At 38.7% G+C, this 25353-nt stretch overlaps 8 protein-coding genes across 11 annotated transcripts; 2 read left to right on the top strand and 6 right to left on the bottom strand.

Annotated features, from left to right (window-relative positions):
• Positions 1 to 468: 468 nt before the first annotated feature.
• Positions 469 to 4310, bottom strand: LOC133840656 (lamin-B receptor). Of its 2 annotated transcripts, none has more exons than XM_062272607.1 (3): positions 4099 to 4310; positions 3463 to 3807; positions 469 to 2405 (listed from the first exon to the last, which is right to left on the bottom strand). In XM_062272607.1, the coding sequence occupies exons 2-3, from the start codon at positions 3769 to 3771 to the stop codon at positions 615 to 617; spliced, it is 2100 nt and encodes a 699-aa protein (XP_062128591.1). In that variant the 5' UTR covers positions 3772 to 3807; positions 4099 to 4310; the 3' UTR covers positions 469 to 614. The 2 variants fall into 2 exon arrangements, with proteins under 2 accessions (XP_062128591.1, XP_062128590.1); XM_062272606.1 differs by lacking the exon at positions 4099 to 4310 and adding an exon at positions 3926 to 3944.
• Positions 4311 to 5014: 704 nt separating this feature from the next.
• On the top strand, positions 5015 to 9243 carry LOC133840658 (transport and Golgi organization protein 11). Of its 2 annotated transcripts, XM_062272608.1 has the most exons (3): positions 5015 to 5173; positions 5351 to 5962; positions 8115 to 9243. In XM_062272608.1, exons 2-3 carry the CDS (start codon positions 5414 to 5416, stop codon positions 8394 to 8396), a joined length of 831 nt encoding a protein of 276 aa, XP_062128592.1. In that variant the 5' UTR covers positions 5015 to 5173; positions 5351 to 5413; the 3' UTR covers positions 8397 to 9243. The 2 variants fall into 2 exon arrangements, with proteins under 2 accessions (XP_062128592.1, XP_062128593.1); XM_062272609.1 differs by lacking the exons at positions 5015 to 5173; positions 5351 to 5962 and adding an exon at positions 7906 to 8061.
• Positions 6744 to 7803, bottom strand: LOC133840659 (MIT domain-containing protein 1). Its single transcript, XM_062272610.1, has one exon. It carries the CDS (start codon positions 7671 to 7673, stop codon positions 6849 to 6851), a length of 825 nt encoding a protein of 274 aa, XP_062128594.1. The 5' UTR covers positions 7674 to 7803; the 3' UTR covers positions 6744 to 6848.
• Positions 9244 to 10232: 989 nt separating the features above from the next.
• LOC133841702 (high mobility group protein D) lies at positions 10233 to 12739 on the bottom strand. Of its 2 annotated transcripts, none has more exons than XM_062274378.1 (3): positions 12598 to 12739; positions 10677 to 10891; positions 10233 to 10603 (listed from the first exon to the last, which is right to left on the bottom strand). In XM_062274378.1, exons 2-3 carry the CDS (start codon positions 10824 to 10826, stop codon positions 10454 to 10456), a joined length of 300 nt encoding a protein of 99 aa, XP_062130362.1. In that variant the 5' UTR covers positions 10827 to 10891; positions 12598 to 12739; the 3' UTR covers positions 10233 to 10453. The 2 variants fall into 2 exon arrangements, with proteins under 2 accessions (XP_062130362.1, XP_062130361.1); XM_062274377.1 differs by lacking the exon at positions 12598 to 12739 and adding an exon at positions 11843 to 11979.
• A 2012-nt stretch (positions 12740 to 14751) lies between these two features.
• LOC133841701 (uncharacterized) lies at positions 14752 to 15921 on the top strand. The gene is made up of 2 exons (XM_062274376.1): positions 14752 to 15307; positions 15385 to 15921. Exons 1-2 carry the CDS (start codon positions 14966 to 14968, stop codon positions 15829 to 15831), a joined length of 789 nt encoding a protein of 262 aa, XP_062130360.1. The 5' UTR covers positions 14752 to 14965; the 3' UTR covers positions 15832 to 15921.
• A 2264-nt stretch (positions 15922 to 18185) lies between these two features.
• Positions 18186 to 18995, bottom strand: LOC133845303 (tigger transposable element-derived protein 6-like). The gene is made up of 2 exons (XM_062279732.1): positions 18845 to 18995; positions 18186 to 18785 (listed from the first exon to the last, which is right to left on the bottom strand). Exons 1-2 carry the CDS (start codon positions 18937 to 18939, stop codon positions 18215 to 18217), a joined length of 666 nt encoding a protein of 221 aa, XP_062135716.1. The 5' UTR covers positions 18940 to 18995; the 3' UTR covers positions 18186 to 18214.
• Positions 18996 to 20428: 1433 nt separating this feature from the next.
• LOC133843710 (attacin-B-like) lies at positions 20429 to 21383 on the bottom strand. Its single transcript, XM_062277363.1, has 2 exons — positions 20962 to 21383; positions 20429 to 20899 (listed from the first exon to the last, which is right to left on the bottom strand). The coding sequence occupies exons 1-2, from the start codon at positions 21264 to 21266 to the stop codon at positions 20500 to 20502; spliced, it is 705 nt and encodes a 234-aa protein (XP_062133347.1). The 5' UTR covers positions 21267 to 21383; the 3' UTR covers positions 20429 to 20499.
• Positions 21384 to 22582: 1199 nt separating this feature from the next.
• Positions 22583 to 23475, bottom strand: LOC133841996 (attacin-B-like). Its single transcript, XM_062274880.1, has 2 exons — positions 23111 to 23475; positions 22583 to 23048 (listed from the first exon to the last, which is right to left on the bottom strand). The coding sequence occupies exons 1-2, from the start codon at positions 23413 to 23415 to the stop codon at positions 22655 to 22657; spliced, it is 699 nt and encodes a 232-aa protein (XP_062130864.1). The 5' UTR covers positions 23416 to 23475; the 3' UTR covers positions 22583 to 22654.
• Between the last annotated feature and the right edge of the window lie 1878 nt (positions 23476 to 25353).

Below are 25353 nucleotides of genomic sequence, written 5' to 3'. Positions count from 1 at the left end.
TTTTCTAAATTTGATTTATCGTTTTTTGAATTTTCTTCAAAATGCAAGTTTCTATACTAAAGCATGGCTTCAAATAATAAAACACATTTCTTGGTTTTCTTGAACTTCAGAAACCAAAGCATTTTGTTTATTTGTATAAAGTAATTGCAATATTTACAAATGACATGTATAGAGAATTTGTTATAGCGACAATTAATATTGAGTAGTTAAATACTAGTTTCTAAGTCTTAGAAAATTTCTAGTTGCATTATAGTGTATCATTTGTATGACTATAGTATTGAGGGGTTATTAAACTAAAGTAATTTAATTTGTTGGTGTACGTTTTTTGTTGTTTGCCTTTTCTCATCTTTTTTTTTTGTTTGTTTTTGTTTTGTTGTGAGTAAAATAAAAAATGTTTGTACTAAAATCATCATTGAAATGGGTAAATGGGAGATGGATGGGGGAAAATGAACGAACAAATTCGAAATGTGAAATACAAATAATTGATATATCGATTATATACAATACAAAAATTCGAATGCAACGCTACAAACTAATAATAAAAATCAAACAAAAAGAGATGGGATGGGGGGGGAACAAACGAAAATATAAAATCATGAAATGCAGTTGGCGATTTAGTAGATCTTGGGCAGAATATAGTAGCGCACTTGGCTGCAATAGCGATGCCACGAAGAGTGATAGCGTCTCTGATTGCGAGCATTGGTTCGTGTGGCACGATGCAACAGCAGCAGCACCAACAGCAGCAGCGACAGCAACGGAGGCCAAGCGAGACGTGGCACCAAAGGAGCAGCCAATGCACACAGACAGAGAATGTCACCCAAATAGTTGGGCTGACGCAGATGACCCCAAAGACCGCCCAACAGCAGACGATTGCCCTGATAGGTGTGCACAGTCTCGACGTTGGCGAACAGCGGATTCTGCGAGTTCAGGCGATACTTGTACTTGTAGGCGCTGCTATAGCGCTTGATGGTCAGTCCGATGAGCAGCAGCGGCAGCGCAGCGTAGGCCGAAAAGCAGCAGTTGATGGGCACACGCTGCTCATAGAAGTATTTGCTAACCGAGCTCAGCAGATACGGTGTGGCAGCATAACGCAGCAGCAACAAGCAGCCGTAACCCTCGTGCTGCAGCTCAAAGGAGCAGCTCAAATGATGCTCAAAGAGCAGCGAATCCAGCACATAGATGAGCAGCAAAGAGGCCGCCAGCAAGGTGCCGGCATCATAGTTCAGATTCTTCCAGTAGTAGCGCAACACATAGGCCACGCCATCCTGAGCCTGTGGCCATTGGGGCCACTGCAGCGTCTGATAGATGTAGCAGGCGGCATAGAGCACAGTGCTGACCAGCGAGAGGCGATAGTAGTATTGCTTCCAGTCCACACGTCCCAGCCACTTGGGATTCAGCTGGCGACCCAGGGCAAAGTCCACCACAAAGTTGCCGCTGCGTCCATAATCATTGGACAGTGTCTGGCGCAGCACATTGTATTTGGTGGTATCGACACGCCAATAGCTCCAGCAAGCAGCGACAAAGGCGCTCATCAGTCCATAGATGCAGAAGCGTAGATAATGACGCAGTACAAAGCTGGCCACCGGATACTTGAGATACTCGGCAATGCCGCCAGCCAGCAACAAGGTAACGCAGACGCCCAGGCCGTTGAACTTGTACGTTTCCCTCGTGAGATGCACACGCCAGCCGGGCAGCAAGGCAACGAGCAGAAAGACGACAAACTGATAGGCCGTAAAGGCGCCGACGACATGCGTCTGGAACACCTGACGCGACAGATAGTTCCAGTCCAGCAGAGCAGTCAAATTCACCTGCTTAAACTGGCAGCCATTACGCGCCGTGCAACTCCAGGTAAGATAATAGACCACGGCGGGCACGAGCAGCAACAGCAACAATGCGCCTGGCCAGCCACCGAATTCGCGTGGCGTGTCCACTTGACGGCACACAGTCGAGGTGCCACCTAGAGATGGTGTCACCGACTGTCGCGTGGCATTGAAGCTGCGGAACTGTTCGTTCTCCTCTTCCTCCTCCTCGATGTCCTCTTCGCCCGTGGAGTAGCTGCGCTTTGAGCTCTTGTCGTCGTCGTAAACGGAACGCGATACGGAGCGACTGTAGCGACTGCCCGTCTCCTCGGGATTGGGTGTGGCTGAGGGTGTGCCAATGGTCTTGGAGAGCGAACGACGCAGACGGTCCGTGATGCGTTTGCGTATGGATTCAGTGTCCACATCGTCACCGCCCTCCGAGCGTATCTCGATGTGTTGTGTGGTCGTTGTGGAGCTGCTGTATGTGCGACTTGTGTTGGCGCTGTTCACCGAGGAGGTGGCCGTCGTTTGGTTGGGCGCCCGGGTCGATGTGTTTGTGGTCAGTGTCAGCGGGAAGCTGCTTGAATTGCGTGCCGGAGATGATATCTGAAATGCAGAGTCAACGCATGAATATACTGTCATTTAAAAACTATCTTTTAGATACTTTATCCACTAAGTATTTTATCTTCGAAATGCTTGGTAAGCTGGATGTTTTATCTAACAATTTATAAAAATTTAGAAAACTAATGATCCACTATAGTGTCCCTAAATATAGAAACGTATTTCTATATAGGAGTATCACCGATGTTACAACTATTTTCTTATCTCTTTTAAAATTTCTAACCTATCAAAATCGATATAAGAAAGGAGGGCAACACATTTCTACACATTGAGATATAACACTTCTAGAATCAGAAGTATTTATATAGACAGCTCAAATTTTTTGCCTCCTAGCTGTTACTACTTGGACTGTGCGTTCACTGTTGTGGTAATCAAAACAAACAACTTGATATAACTCTGTTAAAATATAATTTGCACAATTTTTATATGTTACCTGGTTATTATACCTGGCATATACTTACAGGGTATACATATAAGGTATATCAAAAAAAGTAAGAATTGAAAATACGAGAAGCCTTTGCAGTTATTTATTTACTTATATATTATTAAAGTTGGATTAGCTTGAAAAATAAACAAACTTAAAAATACTGTTGGCTTCACGAACTTCGGCTATGTATAATATTCTTATCTTTGCAATTACGTTAATAGATTGAACTACTCAAAGTGTTTCTACGCACGTGACGCGCAATGTGTCGCTGCTTTGAACTCAATTCACCTGCCGCGGAATTTGTTTATACTTTTTGATTAATTCTAAAATTCTCGGGGAAACCTTGGATCTGATAAGAAAGCAACAGATTAAAACTAAGAAAGAGACAGAGCGAGAGAAAGATAACGAGCTTGATAGGCTATTTAGTAGACAGTCAAAAGCAATAGGAGAAACTGGTTGATAAGCTGCTCACCAATACACAGAAGCAACACATGCATACTCTCACACATACACAGACACTCGCTGACACTCGTTTTCTGCGATGCCGAGAGTTGCACGAGCGAAAAGACGAAAAGTAGGCAGAGAGGAAAGAGAGAATACAAAAACTGCACGAACCTCGTTGACTTCCTTGATGGGTGTCGGCAGCTTGATCGTGGCCTTGAGCGGCGCTGCAGCAGACGCAGCAGCAGCAGCTGTGGGTTGACCCGCCGCTGAGCGGGGTCGACTGGAGCGACGTGTGCGCGGCCCTAACTCCATGACGGGGGGTTCGGGGACTGTCACCTTGCTGCGGGCGGGCGAAACACGTGCGCGTGTGCTTGATGTGAGGGAGGAGGCGACGCGTCTAGTCTGGCTGGTGGGGGGAGCGACGGCGGCGGCAACTGTTGCCTCATCCGCACGACGCGGGCGTCTTAAGCGACGATCCATGATACTCTTTATCTGTCTATATGGGATTACCGTTAGCTGCAAGTACATACACAAAATGTATTTATAATATTTGAAATATATATAATTTAAAGCGTGCTACATTTTATTTATAGTCTTGGACATTCACACACACACACACTGAATTTGTATTTACACTTTCCCGCCCTGTCGCAGGCAGACACTCAACCAACAACATCAACTTTTTCAGCTGGCACACAAAAAACGGCGCGTACTGTACCCGGCGACGTCGGCAGCGCAGCTGGCAGAGACCGCGCGGCAGCAGCGGTTTCTGTTGCCTGTCTCTTGGTTTTGATACGATGCACTTACATTTCAACTGCAATTAAATATGCGTTTTGCGTTTTATGTTTTTTATAACACTATTGTTTATGCACATACACACAGTGTGTATTTACACTATAATTTATTTAATTCGTCACAATAACATTGCTAGAAATACGCGAATTTCAAAAAAAAAGGACGCTTGGTCACTACACAACTCGTCCGACTGCTGCAGAAATTTTGTTGTAAATGAGCGCGGCAACGCTTTATCGCTTGTGTGTGTGTGCGTGTGAATGGCGCGATTCGTGGTGAATGGCTGCGCGCTGCTGAATTGCAAACATTACGTTAAGATTTATAATCGCTATTTCAAAAAAAATGCAAAATTGAAGCTATACATTTAAAATAACAAATAATTTTATAACAATTTTTGGTTTTACTTATTTAATTACAAATTTAAGATTGTCAAACATTTGCAAAAATTAAATCTACAACCCAATCGATGTTTTTATAGCAAACTTCCACATATTGAAAATAATCGAAATTTTCTAAGTGCACGGACTATACTTTTTGGTATACAAATATTGAAATAAAAGAGCAGCACAAAGAACTTAATATGAACACAATTTTACCAAAAAGAGACATTTTTTTGTAGGCAAATATGAGGAGAACAATGACAAAATAAATATTTGAAATGACGCGCAATTCTCAGATCTTTTGTGTTTGGTATATTATATCTAGGTTAAAGCGAAGTTGCTGGAAATGTGGGCTTTGGTCACACCCCAATAATTAAAACAGCTTTTATAAAAGCTTTGTTTAAGAAATAAAGTGTTCAAGAATAATTAAATTAACTTAAAAAATAATTAATTGCCAGTAATATTCTTCTAATTATTTGGCTGCAAAACATCGATGTTTGCTATAAAAAATCGATGATATAAATCATTTGAAAAACATCGATGCATCGAGTTTTAAACATCGATGTTTCACCACCTCTATTCTAAAAACAAGAACAAGGCAACAAAAGAAAGCAAAAAGGAAGGAAAAGAAGGAAACGAGTATAAAGAGAAATAAAATTTATAAAAATACATCAAGAAATTACGGACGCTTTTCTGTCAGTTGTATAAATGTAAGTAATACACACAGGGGAACACGAAAAAACCCGCGACGAACAAAACAACAACAATGTTGTGCAACTCCGGCTAAATTTGCAGTGCTTTATAACTGTTATGAAAACGTCTCTCTCTCTCTTACCAACACAACTTTGTCCGTGTCCCGCACCCACCAACGATATCATCATCATCAGTGCAGCGCAGTTCCTTGGGCAGCATCACAGTGCCGGACAAAAGTATAGCAGCACACAGTAAATATGGTCACACCACAATCGCCCACTCCAATGTTCAACGGCCTGGACGATGATCTCTATAACGATGCGAAGTTTGCGCACGAAATCAACGACAAGATGCGAGTGCCCAAGCGCATTAAGGCCACAGGCGAGTTTTCTGACGAAGATCATTTGCTGTCGAATCAAAATGGTTTGATGAACTCGTGGAATTATCATGATAAAATCGATATGAATGTGCCGGATCGCATTGTGGTGCTGGGACACAATCAGCATCTGGAGACGCGCTCGGCACCGCGTGAAATACAGCTGGAGAACTCGATATTGCCCAAGAATCCATCGATGGGTTTTATGCGCGTTCAGACGCCACCACGCGTCATTACACTAACGGATCATCATTTTCCATCGGCTTCCGAGGATAACACGCCACTGCATCCCAATGGCAATCTGTATCGCCATGATGACGACGATGAGGATGATGAGCAGAATGCCACACAATATGTGCGATCCAATGGCAACATTCGCATGGGTTTCCACAATGGCAACGATGCCAACTCGGTGGAATCCGATTCACAGGTGAGCAAATAGAGCGACTGAAAGATGAAATAGAAAATTCAAATTTGCGGAATTCCCAATCTCGAATGTTACGTCAGAATTTCATGACGATCACATTTCACGAGTCCCACTCAAAAGACTATATATTGATTTGTTTCGCGTAATCTTCTATAGCCCATTTTATTATCAGCACAATATGTTGTTGTTGTAGTTAATAATGCAACTATGACGAAATGTGAATTGCTGTCTACACCGAGAAATTTCTGTTCTGTGCACACCCCGCATAAGTGCTGACCATATTTCCATTATTTGTTTTGAGATTAACGAACTGCCCCCAATAACAATTAATCAACTTAAAAGCATTTTGCTTGCGAAGAGACTTTTATAGATAAAAGTTGCACATAGCTGGGAGTAGGGAACTTTAGACAATGTTAGCTTTACTCTCTGTATTATTCATTTTTATTCCATCTTATACCTATTAAATATTCCTTAGAACAACGCTGATGACCCCATGACTCCAATTTCATTAAGTCTAGTTCTTGACTTATCCTCTTTGTCTTTATCAGCTTAGGTCGCCAGCCTTTTTTACGGTATAAATATACACTTGGAAAAAACAAAATGTTGGTAATATAGAATCTTTTTAGGTATAATTTGTGAACTGCGATTCAATGTGTTATCCTGCCTGTAATAGTTTTCTTTTTCATATCGCAGGTCTAAAATGTTTTGTCTCGCTAGAATATGCATTGAAAAGGGTTTCGAATATACATGAGATCTTGGTTTATAGAATTTATTTCCTTAAGACTTTAATTTCGATTTGTTCTATTGAACTATATATTTTTAAAAGCTAAAGGGATTGACTTCCAATTTACATAACGTTACCCTATAACTTTGTACTTTGTACACGACTTTAATCACTGGAGTATGCCATGTCCTGGCCATGATCCATAGAATCCTTCGGCTGTTGCTTGTATGCCAAACGCTCGTTGGAGTCTCTGGGCATCTTGGCAAAGGCACGACACTTCCAGATATCCACCTCAGTGGGCAAACACTTGCGAAAATCATAGTCACACATGCCCAGCGCATAGACATCCTCAACGGGCTCAAAGTAATGCAATCCCCGTGCGATCTTAATCACAATGCCCGAGCTAAGCACAATCTTGCGATCATTAAGCGACTCATCCATCTGGTAGTTCATGTGAATGTTGCCAGTGGCAAGATCAGCACGTATCTGCTGAAGTATATGCAACTGATTCTTGGATAACACTGGATCCGGACGAGTCGTCAGTCGGATATACTTCAGATAGCGACAGTTCTTCACTAGCACTTCGAAGAAGTTGATCAGATTCTTGAATTGATGCTGCTCGCAGAGATGCGGCTCATTCACATGCACCTCCTTGACGCTATCGTTCAGATAGTTGCCCAACAATCGCTGATAGCTGCGTCCTCGGGCATCCCGCTCGATGGTGATGTGCGTCAACAGTTTGCTTGACTGTAGATGGGATTTAACCTGTTCGCGTAACTGTTTGGCACGCGATTCATACTTCTTGAGATACTTGTGGCTCAGTGGTTGCTTGTGGGGATCCGCGTTGTGCATATGACCCATCTTAAAGATGCTCTCCTCGTACAACAGTATGGCCTCCATAACGTGACCCGATTGCTCGCACTTGAGAGCATTGCTAACCGACTCCAGATGAGGCAGTTCATCTTCATCCGAATAGTGCGCTTGAGACATTGTTTTAAGAGCGACTTTAATAATTTTGTGAAACGAAAAAATGTAGTATTTGCTTGACAAATTAAATGAAATTTGAAGTTAGCTAGAATCGCCAATTTTTACAAAGCACTCTACGATTAAATCAAAAATTCTTGAAACTTTTCGTTTAAATTGGCAGTACATTAGCAACTAATTTGATTACAAATGCACAACTATATTGTATATCTGTCGTAAAAGAAAATAAGTGTTTTCCTCTGACTCCAAGCTAAAGATATGTGCCATAAACATAGAACCACAACACTTTCACAGATTTGTCAAATTTGAAATAGTAAAATAAATTGTTTCTCTTGAAATTATTCATATTCATTTAACAATTTCGCACTCCATAATGGTCTATCAGAACTTTGCTGTAAGTGATCTTTATACAACCTTCTCAACTTTCTTATTCTTTCTCCCATCCAGCTGACCACGGGCAGCGCGAGCAAGCGTTCACAGCTGTTGCAGCAGCAGCAGAGCAATCTGGATGGCTCGATGTTGGCCCATCGTGAGGGCACGCCCATGGGCGAGCTGACGCCCCATGAGGAGATCCTGTATCTGCGTCGTCAACTGGCCAAACTTAATCGTCGTGTGCTCAACATTGAGATCAACAACGAGCAACGGATGCAGCGCGAGAAGATCGTCTATTGCCTGGGACTGGCGTACTTTGTGTTGAAGACCATCTTTTGGCTGAATCGCAGCAACTAGAGCCAAATAGCTATATAGAGCTTATAAGGTCACCGATTTCGACCTGATGGTGCTTTTTCATCATTTGTTTTCTTGTTGCACACACACAAACATCCACACACAGACACCGAAACCCACACAGTAATAGTTTAATGTTTTCCCCCCATTATTTCTTTTTGTGAATGGCTCTGAGAGAGACGTATGTTTATTATTTTTCTTTTTGCCATATTTGTTATAAGATCTGTAATTAAAATAAGCACAACTTTGATTTGTTTTGTCCGCCGTGGAACCAAAAAAAAACTTATTTTATAATTGTCAACATGTAAAATCTTCGACCTACTCTCAAAACTTTGTCCAAATCGGGGAATTTCAGCTCTTGTGTGTGCATACATTTTGAACCAATCCAAAGCACAGCACTGAAACATTGTTTTATATACAACTTATATACAACTTATATATGATGTGTATGGATATATAATTATTTATATATTATGTCGGATGACGCATTATTTTTACAATCTTTATGCAAAAATGATCTGAATTCTCGTGTGCTTTTGTTGAACGTTAGTTTTTAGCCTTAACATTGTTAACGATAATCCCATGGAATGATCTTTGATCCCAACAACATGAAATAACTAAAAATAACTACGATATTTCTATGCAACATAAACAAAAAAGAATTCAATACGATCTAGATAAACATAATTTACCCTAAACTCCCAATTTATATATAGTGAATTTCTATGGATAAGTTTTGAATTGTTTTAAAACGAATCCTACCAGCAGCATATGAAATCATATAGTGTTAGTGATCGATTATTATTGAATTAATTATGATATTTAAAAACAATAAATAAGAAAATATTTAGTGTTTTTCTTTTACTTATAAATAATAAGGCAATCCTTAACTCAGCTGAGTTCGAACTTTTCACGAAAACGCAGCACTCGATTGAAAAGCTACTTCCTGAAACCTTGAAAAATGAATAACGAGCAGAATGTTTTAACGCATTTAAAAAATGTATTTAATTTTTATTTCTCATATTGGATTTAAATTATATAGGTATTAATTATGACTACCGATTAAATGCAATACATCATCTGAATTATATCTCGCAACATCTTTTAGGGATTAACAAAGACGTTTCTCTAGTTTTAAATTTTTACGAAAAACCTGAGCGAAATTTCGTTCGTTTATTTTGTATTATTTATTTTTTTATTTTAATATTATCTTTTGAACGACGTGAAACTGTTTTCAGCGTCTCTTTTTTGTACACTCTTTTCTTCAACGACAACTTTTAACATTGTGCATTACGAGCTATTCGTGTATATTATCATGGACCTATAAAATAGATCTTTAAACTCGTCATCTCATCATTTCTGTTTGTTGTATTTGCGGGGAGGAGGAAGGGTGGTGGTTGTGGATGTGTTTTACTTGACATACTACACATTATTTGCATATATATGATGTATGTATAATTATTTCTCAGAACAATAGCGAAAAATTGATATTCTTTTATAATTTTTTTTATTTATAATGGAATTACGTTATCGTTTAATTTACAAATTTTTATGCAAGATACACAAATTGAACATTGTTTTGTTCACCCGCCTTTCTTTTCTTGTTTTTGTTCAGGTGCAGGCATCATCTTCGACTTAAAAAAAATTGTTAGCATTAAAAGAAACGCCTACTATAAACTTAAAATCTTATGTATAAATACAATTTTGTTTATGTTCTTTACAGTTGCCAGCATATTAACTCTCTGCAGAGCAACTGATGATCGATCTGCTATCTTTAGAGGATTTTCTTATTGTTTTTCAACTATGCTATTTAGAATGCTTCTTTTTTGTTTTGTATGGTGTTGGTGTGTGTTTCGTATGTATGTGTAGGGGAGCTTGTGGTGTGGTGTGATTGTGGTGGGTATAATTTGTTGAGAAAATGCAATGACTCGATCCACCACACTTCACATATATGTTTGCTTTTTTTTATTTTTTGCAATTTTTTTTTTATTATTATTTGACTGGGGTCTGAAGATCAATCAATCTACTCGCTTTCATCGTCATCATCGTCCTCGGAATCATCACGTTTGCTCTTTTTCGCTTGTTTTTTTCGCGGGCTTTGCACGTTTCTTGGCACCGCCATTGGCAGCACTGCTGCCGCCGTTAGCCTCAAAATCTTTGACGGCACGATCGTAATCGTCCTTGGCCTTGGCTGCTTTTGCCTCCCACTCCTAGAAACAAAACGAAACATAAAATATGTTTATTAAGAATTGTATATGGTTAAATGTAGTAACAATTACTTACCGACTTATCCTTCATTGCTCTCCATAATTCACCACCACGCTTGGCAACTTCGGTAACTTTGATGCCGGGATTCTCGCGTTTGATCGACTCACGAGCGCTGTTCAGCCACAGCATGTAAGCGGAGAGCGGGCGTTTTGGTTTGTCGGCCATTTTCAAAATTAAACTGTGTGTTTTAAGTAGTAGACGATATTAAATTAATTTGCTATAAGCTAGAGCTGCAAATACAAAAAGAAAAAATCAATTATTAGTATTTTCTAGTATTCATTGTAAGTAAAAGCAAGATGACCACACGACGCAGCTACCAAGCGAAACAAAAGAGAAGCCACCACCACTACTACTGCTCACTAACACATACACACTCACTCGCTCGCACGCACACATATGCACTAATGGCCGCGCGTCAAATGAGATGGCACTACTACACCATAGCACTATTTGTTGGCAGAGTAGCGTCGAGAAAAGCGCGCGCACGCGTCTTTCAGTTCAAGTGGCGTGCAGAGAGTGCGCGCAGCTAACAATATAATCACCATATGAAAATTAATTGCATAAATATAATGCAATAAAATGCCAATTTGTAGCAGAAATTTTATCGACAAAAATAAGCAGCCATTTTTTTCTTTTCGTTTGCTCTCTCAGCAGTACGCAGTGTGGCCCGGTATCGAGTGCAAAAGACCGAAATGGCAACACTTTTTTCTGTATGTACTGGGCTCGGACTGGCTGCTTGTGCTGTGCTGTGTGGTACAGCACAGTAGGCAAAGCAAGCAAGCAAGCGTCGTCTATGCGACGCGCTCTTTTGCACAAGAGGCAAAGCGAAGCGACATATTCAATGTATGAGAAATGTACCACAGAGTCAAATTTTATGTGGAAAAAATATAGCAGTATGCGAAAAAATGTGCACAAAAGAGTTGGAAAACGTTTTAATAATTTACGTTTTAAAATGCCTCATGTTTGTGCCTATTAAATTGCCTGCCATGAAATTCACACATATGACACACGACTGTGACTTTATTGTTTACTTTTTGATATACGAAAGAAAAACTCTTATGCTCTTGACTGCTTAGTTTGGGAATTAGCAAATAGAATTTTTTATGTCACTGTTTATTAAATACTTTGCACAAAAATTAATTTTCTTTTTTAATTTTTCAATGCGTTCCTTGCTAACCAACCTTTCACGTTTCTTTACTGTCTTCAACTGTACTGAGTGAATCAAGCTGAAAGGCAAGGCGGCCGACGAACGCAAAAGTTGATTCGCTCTGCCTGCGCGACAGCGACATCGGCAGCAGATAAATTGCCGGCTGGCCACACACAAGAGAAGCACAAAAGAGAGAGAGAGAGTGTGAGAGTGTACGTGCGTGAATTTGTTTGTGTGTGTGCGAGCGTGGAAGAGTGCGAGGCAAGAAGAAACGCGGCTAAATGCCGTGTAAAAACAAATACAAATACAGAAACAAAGTAAAATATGTGAACATCCGAAAAAAGGCGCGCTTTTTGTTTAACTGCGCGCGCGTCAATGAACAAATTCATTTGTACGAGAAAATTAATACTGAAATGCAAATGCTCGCAATGAAAATAATGCAACATTTTAAAGAAATTAATAGTCTAGGCAGCCATTTTTCCTGAGCGCCGCTCACGGCGGGTCAATATTCCGCAATGGCAATGCTTTGGTCTCTTATGCTTGGTACAGCAGGGTCGTACTTCTCACAAGCGACGAATGAAAAATGTGCTCACTGACTCTGCTAGGTGCAGAAAACTCGTTAATGTTAAATGAAAATTGTTTTTGTTCACAACGAAAGTGTTAATTCACTGTACTATACGAGTAAATCAACACATAAAAAAAATTGTTTATCTTCTGACTTCACTTTTTCAATTATTATTTTATTTCACTTTTATACACACAAATAATTTTCGGAATAAGGGAACCAACCTCTTTCTTGTGTTGCTCGATTTCAACTGTACGGACTCAGCAACTACTGGTATAACGAAAACCGAAGCAGCTGCGAGAAGAGACGAAAGAGCGCCATGCAGTCGACGCTGGCAGAGGGCTGCTGCTTAAGATGAGTGCGTGTCGTTCAACGCGGCCAATCGTGTCACGTCTTATGCACTGCAGCAATATATAATACACATACACTCATACATTTTGAGCACGCTGAATGCAATATCTATTACATTTAATCCTAATATTTCAAGATTCATATTTCTTTGACTTTTTATTGATTATATATGTATTTGAAATACGTTATGATGTTGAGCACTCACGACTCACGTCACGCAATCATATCTAGAAATATGCTCGAGAGAGAGAAGGAATGAAAAGGCCAGCCGGCAAATTATCTGAGATAAATCAGAAACACGAAACTAAAGCAGAGATAACGCTAAAAACCGTGTAAAAACAAAAATAACGCCAATGAAAGGCTCTTTAAAGTGAAAATCGAATAAATGGCGGTCACAAAACGCATTCGCAATAAAAACAAATTCAAATTGACCAAATAGCTAAATGTGAAGCATCTACTCAACATTTCATCCAAATATGCTCCCATTATTATCCATGGGTGGAGTTGTATGCTTCCATACATACACGAAAAAATAGAGGAGAGCCACTGGCTCTCGCACTAACACATGAGAACGAGGTCGAATACAGGCCTCACTTTAAAATGGCGCCAAAAAAAACTGCGCTTCAGTAAATAAAAAATTATTCGAAAAATTATATTTGTTGTGCATTAAACAAGCAATAAAATTAAATTTTGGATTCGCCGAAAAGAAATATATTTTAAATAATTCCAAATCACAAATGTTCATCACAAAACAAACAAGTAATGCCAACAGTGTGAAACGCAATTACCTAATTTAATTACTAGACATTAGTTAAGACATAGTTTTACATACCACAATTAATAAGTTTCCTTACGTGACAACGTTGTATCTACACTGTTTTTGCTCTTTCCTCTCACGGTATTCGAATTGGATTATAGCAAGCAGCTTGCAGCGTTAAGGTTCACAACAAGCAAGGTTGACTATGCACGCTGACGTCACAATTTTGCTTTGCACTGATACTCGCAGTAGAAATCTTTCTAATTCGATAGTATAGAAATCTTTCAAATGTTCTACAGCTTGCCTTTCTTTATAAGAAATCTTGTAAACATTTTTGTGTTGCTTTGATGTAAAATTTTAGAATTAATAAGCTGTGGTCCATTGCTTTGATACATACACACATACATACATACATACATACATATGTACATACATACATACATATGTAGCAACGAAGACATCCTAAGCGATTTAATTTGAGCGCTTTGAGAGTTCTGTACCAAGTACAGCATGAATATGTATAGCATTCAATGAGAAAAAAGGTAGATGGGCGCAATACAAGGGCAGTTCTATAGAATGTAACGGTTGCATGTATTTTCTGATGCATATCCCGTTTAGGGTTAAATACGGCAGAGATTTTGGCGACTAGTTACCACCGATAGAGTACGAAACGAGGCATTTTCCCGCCTGAATATTTTAAAGAGCACTGAAAAAAATAAACTGTACTGAAGGAAAATGGCGTTGCAGTTGTGTAGCAAGCAAATAACTAGCAGGGAGGCAGCAAGGTCTGCCTTTGCCCTTGCCGTACAAGGGATAACGATGTCACGCGCTGTTTGAAGTCCACAATGAGCGACAATGAAGCAGGGACAAACAAAACACAGCCAGGCGAGTCGTGTGTAAGGGCAGCCAGGCAACCGGCAAGCTGGTAGGCAGCCTAAGGACTTGGGACTCTGCGAAATTCGAATGCTTTGTGTGTACGATTCCTTTTTAAGCCGCATTGCAGCATGGCAAATGCACAAAGACCTTTTTTAAGATTTGAAGTCTTAAGTTCGCACGAAATGTAGGTACGCGGTAGTACAAATCAGTTGCAGATGTAATTCTATGCAATTGAGATTCGAAAACAGTTTTGAAAGATATGGTTAAATTTCCCAACCGTTCTAACCTTAAACTGTGTATCTATGTTGCTTAAAATACATTTTATTTAATCGTTTATCATCGAAAACTTATCGATTACCAATATATCGTAAGCCAGCAAACAAAGAGAGCAAGAGAGAGCTGAAAACAAGTAACAAAGCAAAACGACCAAGCGACTCGTGTGACACGACGACAGTCGAACGCCAAGTTGGCGCCGTAAACGAGAGAGCGATTGGAACAATCGCCACGTGCTAAAGCAATCGGCAGTTCGGGGCAAACTCGTTGCGAGAGCGGTTGTCCAACAGTTTGCATTTCCCCTTTGAGTTTGAGTTTCTTGCCTCTTGCGAGCCATGACAAGCAATCGGGTAACATCTGGGCGCCCGTTTCGTTTTACCGCAGAGCGCCATATGAAGTTCGTCGAGCTTTATAGTCGCGAACCATGCTTGTGGGATAATAGGCCCCCATTGCAAACTGCAACGAATGCTGCGCACAGGCGCCTTCAAATTGGTATCAACAGGGAGGCTGCTCGCAATGAGCGCCCTATGACTTTGCTAGGTGTGAAGACTAAGATACAAAATTTGCGAGCTGTGTATCGTCAGGAGTTAAGGAAAATCAATGCAAACCCTTTGTATACTTCCAAGATTTCCTGGTTTGCGCCAATGCATGAGTTTTTGGGTCGAAATCTGGATGCGGTAATATAAAATAAATATTTTAAAATAATTTTTAAATTATAACAGATTATTTCTCTATATACATATGTATGACTCAGTCGGGAAAGAACACCAATGTGGTTTTACCAAAATCTGTAAAACGTTTGCGGATCAAATTGCCCCGCATAAAGCCTGTTAAAACCGAAGAAGAATTCGAGCAGAAATTGGAGTTGAAGCAAAGTCCCCAGGTGCCTACAACAGAAAGTGCTCGTTCACTGCCTTCTGCAGAGTCTTCTGATCCTCGTTCAACTACGAAAACGGCCTCGCCACAACCTCCCACTGGAACTCCACAAACATTGCGAGTACCTAGTTTTCCGGAAAACATATCAAGTCTGCAATCCTTGGGATTCAATGAGTTTACGTTTTTTGGACTTAATGTTGGCGCACAACTTAGCAACATGCCCCTTTCGAATGCAATGATCATGCAATCAAAGATTCAACACATGCTGTCAGTGGAACGTCGTAAGATCGAAGGAAATTCCAGCGATGTAGATATGCACTCGTAATTCGAATCTTACAATTTTCAACTTAAAATAATAACGTATAAATAAGATCTATTCAAAATTAGATTTGAATTGTTCTCGAACATGTATTTTTGTTAATATGTCATGTCATATCATTATAAAAAGTGAAAAGTGTTGTAGGTCGTTTAGTTCGCTATTCTACGGAATATTTAATATTTCAATAGTATTGCCACCAACAAAATTGGATGATGAAATAACTAAAAAAAAAAAAACAATCATAACAAGAATTGCACGAGTGCAAACTGTACTGTACAGTACAAATGTAGCTTGCTTTCGCTTGGCGGAATTAAAGAGCAACGAATAAGTAAACAAAACGAACGGGAGAGCCAGAGAACGCAATTGAAGAGAGTCTTGTATGGGAGCACATACATATGTATGTATGTATTTATGAATGCGTTCGCTGTATGCTTGTGAAGGTGAGCGAGTGAAAAGGCTGCTATGGCATTTCGTTTTAGTTTTCTGCACTATTCAGTTTATGTTAACATTTGTTTGTAATATGAAGAAGCAAACTAGCGTTTGCTTTATGTGAAAGAAAGCTAGCATGACTGCACACACACATGCAGAAAGACAACCAGAACATGTTTATGCAAGTAGATATTGTCGTTCACTCGAACGCTTCAGAGTAGAGGTGGGCACGGGCCGGGCTTTTTCGTGGCCCGCGGGCTTACACAGGCCCGGAGCGGGTTCGGGCGGGCCCGGCCTTAAAATTAAGATTCGTACGGGCTTCGTGCGGGCCCGGGCTTTAGAAAAAGGCCCGGCCCGTAAAACCCGAAATAGGCCCGTAAAGCCCGAAATAGGCCCGACAAAATTTTGATTTGATCGAATTAGAACCGTCATTTATCGCATTTTAATTGCTTATCGATGCTACTATCGATTTGCTCATACAATATTTTACTTGTTTGCACACCACTAACTAAAAATTGGCGGTGAAATTACAATTGTGGTGCAATTACAAAATCTGTGAAAATTAAAATATGTCGCGACAAACAATTCAGGACGCTGTAAATAAAACAAGTAAGAAAGTTACAGTCGAGTGTGCTCGACTGTGAGATACCCGCTACCCATTTTAATAAAGGCAAAAATTGCGGTATCATTTTCAAAATATACCGAAAATACTTAAAAAATACTAAAAATATACCAAATGGTATGTTTGGTATATCGATATAGTACCGCATTCAAAATATACCATATACGGCTCAAAATACCAGATTGTCAGCCAAAGCAACTCAGACCCCTAGTAAGTAGGCGTTTTTGCCCATACAAAAGTATTTCTTTAATAACTTCCACAATTTTTATCTGATCGCAACCAAATTTTCAGGAATCATAAATACTATAGTTATTATTGTATATACCAAAATTCGCAATTCTAGCTTTACAATTACGCTTGTTATTCGATTTATTTGATTTACGGGGCGGAAGTGGGCGTGGCAAAATTTGAAACAAACTTGATCTGCGTGCAAACATAACAAATGCTGTCGAAAAAAATTATAGCTCTATCTCTTATAGTCTCTGAGATCTAGGTGTTCATACGGACGGACGGACAGACGGACAGACGGACAGACACACAGACGGACAGACGGACATGGCTAGATCGTCTCGGCTGTTGACGCTGATCAAGAATATATATACTTTATAGGGTCGGAGATGCCTCCTTCTACCTGTTACATACATTTCCTGCCGGCACAAAGTTATAATACCCTTCTACCCTATGGGTAGCGGGTATAAAAAGTGAATGTGTAAAGCTTATTCAAAATGAAAAGGGCAGGAGTGAAGTGTGGAAGCTTTTCTATTGCATTAATTATAATGGCAATAATGTAGATTTTGTGTTATAGATATAAATTACATGTCTTTTGAATTTCCTTATATGTGTAAATAAGTTTCGTGCCCGGGCCGGGCCGGGCCTTAGTGAAAAGTTTCGTGTTCGGCCGGGCCGGGCCTCTCAAAAAGAGTTTGTTTTCGTGCGGGCCCGGGCCTCAAAATACAGGCCCGCGCCCACCTCTACTTCAGAGCAGAGCAAAAGAATCTGCGAAACCGGACGAAAACATCAACAAAGAGCTGATGATAGTGTTATTGTTGCTGTAGTGTGTTTTACCTGTTACCCATAATAGGGTATTTACATACATTGTATATTATACAACTATTTCATTGATTGATTAGGACAAAATTTTTGTTTTGTATAGCGCAATGTATAAATCAGACTATTAGTATCAATCAATGTGTATAGTGCAAAGTCAATAGATCAGACTATTAGTAACCGATTTATTTAATTTCTGATGGATTTTAAAGATTAAATTAAACAGACTTTATTGTATTTTAGACCATTAACTCTACTTAATATATAAAAAACTAAAATTAAAAAAAAAAATTAGTCAGACGTGATTGTTTGATTTGCAGCTATACAGCTCTGTAAATAGGATTCCAAGTTGTTAAGATGTCCAAATGCTATATAGTCATCTTTTAAATATTGCTTCAATCTTAAAATGATGTTTAAAGCCGATTCGTCTGAGTTTATTATATTGACAGATGGGTTTTCAAATTCAACTGAATCGTCTACTGTAATAATTGCTTCACATTTTGGAATCAACAATGGTGAATCACGATCGTCATCATCTGGAATTCCGGATAAGTTTTTCAAGGATATATTGTGTCTTGTGCGCCATTTATACAGCCATCCATTGGAGGCGGTAAAATTTGGTATTCCAAGACTTGATGCAATTTCTTTTGCTTTGGCTTTAATTTCAGGGCCAGATATTATAATATGACTTTCGCTTTGAGCCTTTGAAAACCATTCATAACACAACACATCAAGTTTTCGGCCTTTTCCATTCAAATATTGCCTCTTGACATTTATATTCCAGTCCCCGGATTCCAACATCGATTGTATTTTCGATTTATCCTTTAAAATGGTCGCTGCCTGCGTCTTTCCTATATTGAATCTGTTAGTTAAAAAAAGCTATGGGTGTTTTGAAGATATTATAATTGTGCAAACGCTGACCTTCTGGCTATTTCACGAACACTTGTTTTTTCTACTTCCTGCGCCTTTATAATTTCCATTTTTTCTTTTAAACTTAATGTGGTTCGTTGCGACATTCTTACTTTTTGCTGACTCGTTCAATAGCTCATGTCAAACTGAATTAAATTTCATCTCTTCTCTTTGTTTCTGTTCACAAATGATTCACGTCCGGCCAAGAGAGGAGTCAATTTGTGTTTTAACAAAAATATGTGCAGAGCGTCCATCTAAGAGAGGCGAACGTGCGCTCAAAAGAAAAATGGCCGCCTAAGAGAGGTGTCCGTCTAAGAGAATATTGGTTTAGCAAGGCATATTATGAGCGTTTTCTTTGGATAACTTTTATTGTCAAATTTAAATTGTACAAATGGAAATACTTTTAACATTACAATAATAGCACCATTTTCAAAATTTTTTAATTTTTGGAAAGAATATAACAATTTGGCTTCTATAAATTTGGCAATAACGTTACGGATAATGTAAAACATACATTTCATACATATGGCAAGCACATTGATTCAAGTAGACGCAAGATAAAAAAAAAGACAGCATTTACTACTATAATATGGATAAGTACACCGACAACAAGTGGTTGCCACATCTGCTTGTCTGACCAAGTTATCCATCTAGCCGCTGAGTGTGTTTAAAAATTGCATGATTCGTTTCCCTGCTGAGTTAACATTTATTTTAAGGAACCGTCGCCCATATGCGAAACTCACTGCGGGATATTCGTCTAAAATCCATCTATCCTATGTCAAGCTCAAATTTTCACATTTTTTCTATAAATCTAGAATATTTTTAAATTGTGAACATTCTTTATTATTTTTGTAAATATGATAAAAAAATATATTCATATTTTCTTTTTGGGGAGTGCATTTTTTTGTGACTTAGGGTTTTAAACTCAGGGTTATTCTATGCCTTGACACACACAGTCAGAGCAAAGGACCTTCTCACGCATACACATATCCTTTTTCTGATGTTGCGCGCTCAGTTCGTTCAGCTGCTATTTCTGTTGCTGTTTGTATCTCATGCAGTTGATACAGTTCCCTAGCTTCCTAGCTTGCATATGTACATTCCTAGTATGTGTTTCCATTTATGCAACTGAAAACAGCCACCACCGAAGCAACCCAAAGCAAACCGAATCCCCACCTTCAACCCCCCTATGCCACTGCTTGCCACTCGCATGAATCACAATAATGCCTAACAACAGAACTGTACAATCTACTGTACTCCAATATTAATTTATTTGTGTTTACTGTCCTTATTCTAATGCATATATTTTTCAACTTTTATAAATTTCCTAATTTTGGTGAAAAATAACTGTTTTTTTATAAAAATAATTTGAAATAGAGCAAAGTGTTAACGGCTACACTGTAAAAATTCTGTTCATTCATTATATATGTAGTTTCGATTGTTTTATACCCACCACTGTAAAAATGCCATTCGCATTGAAAATGTAACGGTTGTATTTGAAACTATAAAGGGCGGGTGTTTAAAAATGAATATTTTTTTTTTAGAAAAATAATCAATTTTCTATAGTGCGTGCAGAAAACATATATAAACATACATATATAAAATATTTCGAAGTTTATTAAATAATTACAATAATAAATAGAGGTAGAGTTAATTTTCAGTTAATCATTTTAACCGAAATGGTGGCTCAGTCCCAATCCGCCGCCAAAGTTGGTCTGGCCACTGAAAGGACCGCTTGTCCACTTGGAAGCGTTTCCAGTCAAGTCAAGGCGAGTATTGCGATCCTGGGAGGACCAGAGATTAGCACGAGTATCCAGACCCAATTGCTTGCCAATGCCGGGAATGTTCGAGTGAGTCAGGCTGGCACCATGTCCATTGATGTGGGAGTAATCCAGTCCAGCACCATTGCGCTGGAACTCAAAGCCATTGGCGAGCTTATTCTGGGAGGCGAAAACCTTGGCATCCAGGTTGTGTCTGCCATTGTTGAAGAGATTGGCATGGGCGGACTGAGTGAAGCTGTCTTGGACACCGGGAGTGTGGGTCTTGGTCAGATCGAACCCATGTCCGTGACTGGAAGGGAATAAGTAATGATGAGTTCTTCTATTCAATATATTACTCTCCTATTAACTTACTTGTTGTAGGCCAACGATCCACCAGTGGTAACTGGACCCTTCTGTGTGTTGCCTGCAGCAAAGACTTGTCCAATCACATTGTGGTCTGGAGTTCCAATGCCCTTGCTAAGAGCCAACTTGGCATCGGCACCTCCTGCAGGATTCGAGGCCAGAGAACCGCCCAGCACCTGACGACGCACTCGAATAGGAGGCTGGGGTTGCCTTGGTGGTGGATAGTAGGGCAGAGTTTGGAAGCGTTGGGGCATGGCCTCCACACATGCACTGATGGCCACCACGGCCAGGATTAGGATGCTGCTGCTCTGCATATTTCTTGATCTTGCCTAGAAGACTGTTGACTCTGTACTGTTGATGACTTGTTTCGGCCATTGGCGCTTATATACGCAAATTCACATCAAAGGGGATGCACCTGGCTTCATTGGTTTTTGTGTTGTGAATTACCCGGACTGACATCTATGGCTTGATGTTTGTCTTAGTCCATCTTATCAGCAGCCTCTAAAGGGGATTTTCGTTACTAGACAAAGCAAAAAGCGCTGCAATGTATTGAGAAGGTGACTATAATACTTACAGATCACTACCTCAAATCTTTTGAAGCTTATCAAAATGTTTAATAGCTCATTTCAATTAACATAGATCACCTACAAGTTCATTCAGAAAATTGTTCATAGTTATTAAATATATTTATAATTTAATTGTGATTTTAGTTACGAGAGTTAGTTAGTTAATTCAAAATATGATAACAAAAGAAATATGTGTGTTTTCTAAAACTTTCACTGATATACGTTTCCTGGATTTTTAAAATTTCTTATCTATGCAAAAGATTCAAAGAATGGTTTCACAGTCTTTACACTTAACTAATGATCTGCATAACATAAACAACAAAATTAAATTAAAATAATCTGATTTACAAATTTATTTAAATTGAGGAATTAAGTGTCCTTCTGTGGGTCCGTCTGTCTGTCTGACCTTATCAAAAACTGGATCTAAGGTTAGAGCTATTGAGCTATAATTTTTATTCGACAACTATAGTATTTGAGGTTCCTGAAAACGTAGTTGCGATCAGATAAAAATTGTAACATGGAAGACATTTAAGAAATACTTTTGTATGGTCAAAAACGCCTACTTACTACGTGTTTAGTTGTTGTGACTAATAATCTGGTATATTTTAAATGTAGAACTGTATAAATATAACTACAATGACCTTTGGTATATATGTGGTATCTAAATTCTGTATATTTTAAGAATAATATCTCATAGTTTTGCACTTATTAAAAATGGGTAGCGGGTATTTTACAGTCGAGTACATGCGACCGTATCTTTCTTACTTGTTTAGAATCTAAAGATATCAGTTTGGAGTCAAACAATTTTTTTATGAAATAAATTTTGAATTAAATTATAACAGTAATGTCTAGTGTTTTATTGGTTTTTACACAATTTTTAATTTTATCTGAATGTCGATAGGATTTTAAATTTAAAATCGTTTACTGCCATGAGATGTTTTAATTGAGTATTACAGAAATGAAAAGTATTTCTAAGATTAAAAAACGATTTTTCTTTTAATACTCATTTTGAACGTTTTTTTTGGCAAATTAGAAATAATAAAGAAATATCATCAAACTTATACTTTTTCGAATTTTATTCAATAATTTTAGTAATAAATAGTGGATAGCATTAACAAATACTAATTTTCAGTTAATCATTTTAACCGATCCGCCAATCCGCCGCCAAAATTGGTCTGGCCACTGAAAGGACCGCTTGTCCACTTGGAAGCGTTTCCAGTCAAGTCAAGGCGAGTATTGCGATCCTGGGAGGACCAGAGATTAGCACGAGTATCCAGACCCAATTGCTTGCCAATGCCGGGAATGTTCGAGTGAGTCAGGCTGGCACCATGTCCATTGATGTGGGAGTAATCCAGTCCAGCACCATTGCGCTGGAACTCAAAGCCATTGGCGAGCTTATTCTGGGAGGCGAAGACCTTGGCATCCAGGTTGTGTCTGCCATTGTTGAAGAGATTGGCATGGGCGGACTGAGTGAAGCTGTCTTGGACACCGGGAGTGTGGGTCTTGGTCAGATCGAACCCATGTCCGTGACTGGAAGGGAATAAGTAATGATGAGTTCTTCTATTCAATATATTACTCTCCTATTAACTTACTTGTTGTAGGCCAACGATCCACCAGTGGTAACTGGACCCTTCTGTGTGTTGCCTGCAGCAAAGACTTGTCCAATCACATTGTGGTCTGGAGTTCCAATGCCCTTGCTAAGAGCCAACTTGGCGTCAGCGCCTCCTGCAGGATTCGAGGCCAGAGAACCGCCCAGCACCTGACGACGCACTCGAATAGGAGGCTGGGGTTGCCTTGGTGGTGGATAGTAGGGAAGAGTTTGGAAACGTTGGGGCATGGCCTCCACACAAGCACTGATGGCCACCACGGCCAGGATGAGGATGCTGCTGCTCTGCATATTTCTTGATGTTGCCTAGAAGACTGTTGACTCTGAACTGTTGATGAATTGATGTCCAAACAGAAGCTTATATAGCTCAAAATTGTAGGGGAAGCACATAGCGAAGTCGCCTGATGATTGAGGCGATTGTAATTCACAATCCGACATCTCTAACTTGCTGTTGGTCTTATCAGCAGCCTCAAAAGGGGATTTTCAGAGCAATAAATTAATGCTTCCACTTGTTGCGTTCGCAGTGCTGCACAAACAGAGGGTGAGAGAGTGTTGTCCCTAAGCAGATCAATGAGAATTTGTCGTTGAAAGCAAAAGTTTTATCAATAAATACAAATTGCTTTGTAGATTAACGGCAGCTTAATACTCTTGCTATAAGAACGGTTCACAGGTAAATATATAATTTAAGCAAAGTGTGAGTTGAAAACATGGCTGGAATAAGTTTTATAATTCCAAAGCAATGCATAAATTACTGTGGTAGGGTATCGAAATTAAAGCTATTCATAGATTTGCTCAAAAAGTGAGTGAAAGCGAGTGGAAAACCGAATTCTGCACAAAAGAGCGCACAAAGCTCACTTTGAGTTGTAGTTGGCGAGAAAATTTAATTGAATTTTCTGCGCAGCTGCAGACAAAGAGAGTAGGAGAGATATATATATAGAGAGAGAGAGACGTATAAAGAGTGCGAGGGTGGAAAAGCTTTAAAGTTCAAACTCTAAACTTCAAGTTTGAATTAAGCAACTAATTCAAAGATTTATTGCAACCAAAATTGTGATGAAACTGTGAAGAAATATCTTTATCTATCATCCTAACTGTATTAGGTTTCAGTTGCCAGCAAAAAAAAATACAATAAAATCATTCGCTCACTTTCAGAAATCTACTATAGAAGCGTGTGTTGTCGTCATCTTAGGCTTTAATTATTTTTATTTTTTTTGCTGGGGTCACTTTCAGGTTTTTTCAAGATTAGCTAAATAAAACAATACGATTTACTGCGGCTGTCTTTGTAGCTAATACATTTTGTATACTACTTTTGTCTTATCAGGTGTTTGCTCTCCCTTTCTCGTTTCCTCATTTAGCATCCAGTTCTCAATTACAAATTGGTTTATTAATGTGATTCACAAATGATGCTTTCTGAACAAACATTGTTCTAAGAATTTCACAAAAAAAAGTCCCTCACGTGTTCTTGAACTCTTGCGAGGTGTTTTACATGAATAGATTGGGTTTAAGTGGTTTACAAGCCGATGATTGTAGCTTAATTGACAGAGATTTCCTCATAGAGATTTTCAGAAAATGTCATACAAATAATAATAAATTCTACCATATTAATTTTACTCTTATTAATTAAAAAAATATTTTACTAAAGTCAAGAAAAGGTAATTCACATAAATACAAACAAAATAAGAGTCTTATTCATATTACTGAAAAATAGTGTTTCTTGAATTGAATTTTAAAATATTTGCAGCTGTTATAAATATTTAAATTAAATTTCTTACCATTAAAAAGTTTGTTTTTTGTATCTATAATGAATAAATTGTACTTTACCGGAATAAAACATATAAATTAAAGTCTTATTTATATTGTTTCAAAATTCACATATTTTAGGCTGAATCATATACAAATTTGTATGTTTACTATTATATGGATGCATGTTCACTGTAAATTCAATATTTCATTATTGAAATTGCAATAAAAAATATTTTAAGCTGGGAAAATATAATTCTTTTCCTATATTATTTTTATTACAAATAATCAAAAAAGAATTATCATTACAATCAAGAAATTTAAACACTTTAAGTAAATATGTATAAAATCTATACTATACTAATATTGTTTTTTGAAGCCAATGTGTTGACTTCTCATATATTATTTGTTGGAAACTTTCGGTAGTTTTTTTTCCAACTCTAGTTTAAATTAATTAAAAGTTGTTTGGCGCCAAGTTGTCGGTTTTCTGAC

This window comes from Drosophila sulfurigaster, chromosome 3 (genome assembly GCF_023558435.1).
Source record: "Drosophila sulfurigaster albostrigata strain 15112-1811.04 chromosome 3, ASM2355843v2, whole genome shotgun sequence".
Lineage (NCBI taxonomy): Eukaryota > Metazoa > Arthropoda > Insecta > Diptera > Drosophilidae > Drosophila > Drosophila sulfurigaster.
The sequence above is the reverse complement of the archived record's forward strand: the minus strand, read 5'-3'. Positions and strand labels throughout refer to the sequence as shown.

What these genes read in the sequence shown, in the direction of transcription:
- LOC133840656 (XM_062272607.1), bottom strand. Translation starts at nt 3,771, where the DNA reads ATGGATCGTCGCTTAAGACGCCCGCGTCGTGCGGATGAGGCAACAGTT. An exon ending in CCATCAAGGAAGTCAACGAG is followed by an intron (nt 2,406 to 3,462) that starts GTTCGTGCAGTT and finishes TCTGCATTTCAG; the next exon opens with ATATCATCTCCGGCACGCAA.
- LOC133841702 (XM_062274378.1), bottom strand. Translation starts at nt 10,826, where the DNA reads ATGGCCGACAAACCAAAACGCCCGCTCTCCGCTTACATGCTGTGGCTG. An exon ending in GAGCAATGAAGGATAAGTCG is followed by an intron (nt 10,604 to 10,676) that starts GTAAGTAATTGT and finishes TTTTGTTTCTAG; the next exon opens with GAGTGGGAGGCAAAAGCAGC.
- LOC133845303 (XM_062279732.1), bottom strand. Translation starts at nt 18,939, where the DNA reads ATGTCGCAACGAACCACATTAAGTTTAAAAGAAAAAATGGAAATTATA. An exon ending in GTTCGTGAAATAGCCAGAAG is followed by an intron (nt 18,786 to 18,844) that starts GTCAGCGTTTGC and finishes TTTAACTAACAG; the next exon opens with ATTCAATATAGGAAAGACGC.
- LOC133841701 (XM_062274376.1), top strand. Translation starts at nt 14,966, where the DNA reads ATGACAAGCAATCGGGTAACATCTGGGCGCCCGTTTCGTTTTACCGCA. An exon ending in TGGGTCGAAATCTGGATGCG is followed by an intron (nt 15,308 to 15,384) that starts GTAATATAAAAT and finishes TGTATGACTCAG; the next exon opens with TCGGGAAAGAACACCAATGT.
- LOC133840659 (XM_062272610.1), bottom strand. Translation starts at nt 7,673, where the DNA reads ATGTCTCAAGCGCACTATTCGGATGAAGATGAACTGCCTCATCTGGAG.
- LOC133840658 (XM_062272608.1), top strand. Translation starts at nt 5,414, where the DNA reads ATGGTCACACCACAATCGCCCACTCCAATGTTCAACGGCCTGGACGAT. An exon ending in CGGTGGAATCCGATTCACAG is followed by an intron (nt 5,963 to 8,114) that starts GTGAGCAAATAG and finishes TCTCCCATCCAG; the next exon opens with CTGACCACGGGCAGCGCGAG.
- LOC133843710 (XM_062277363.1), bottom strand. Translation starts at nt 21,266, where the DNA reads ATGCAGAGCAGCAGCATCCTAATCCTGGCCGTGGTGGCCATCAGTGCA. An exon ending in GGATCGTTGGCCTACAACAA is followed by an intron (nt 20,900 to 20,961) that starts GTAAGTTAATAG and finishes ATTCCCTTCCAG; the next exon opens with TCACGGACATGGGTTCGATC.
- LOC133841996 (XM_062274880.1), bottom strand. Translation starts at nt 23,415, where the DNA reads ATGCAGAGCAGCAGCATCCTCATCCTGGCCGTGGTGGCCATCAGTGCT. An exon ending in GGATCGTTGGCCTACAACAA is followed by an intron (nt 23,049 to 23,110) that starts GTAAGTTAATAG and finishes ATTCCCTTCCAG; the next exon opens with TCACGGACATGGGTTCGATC.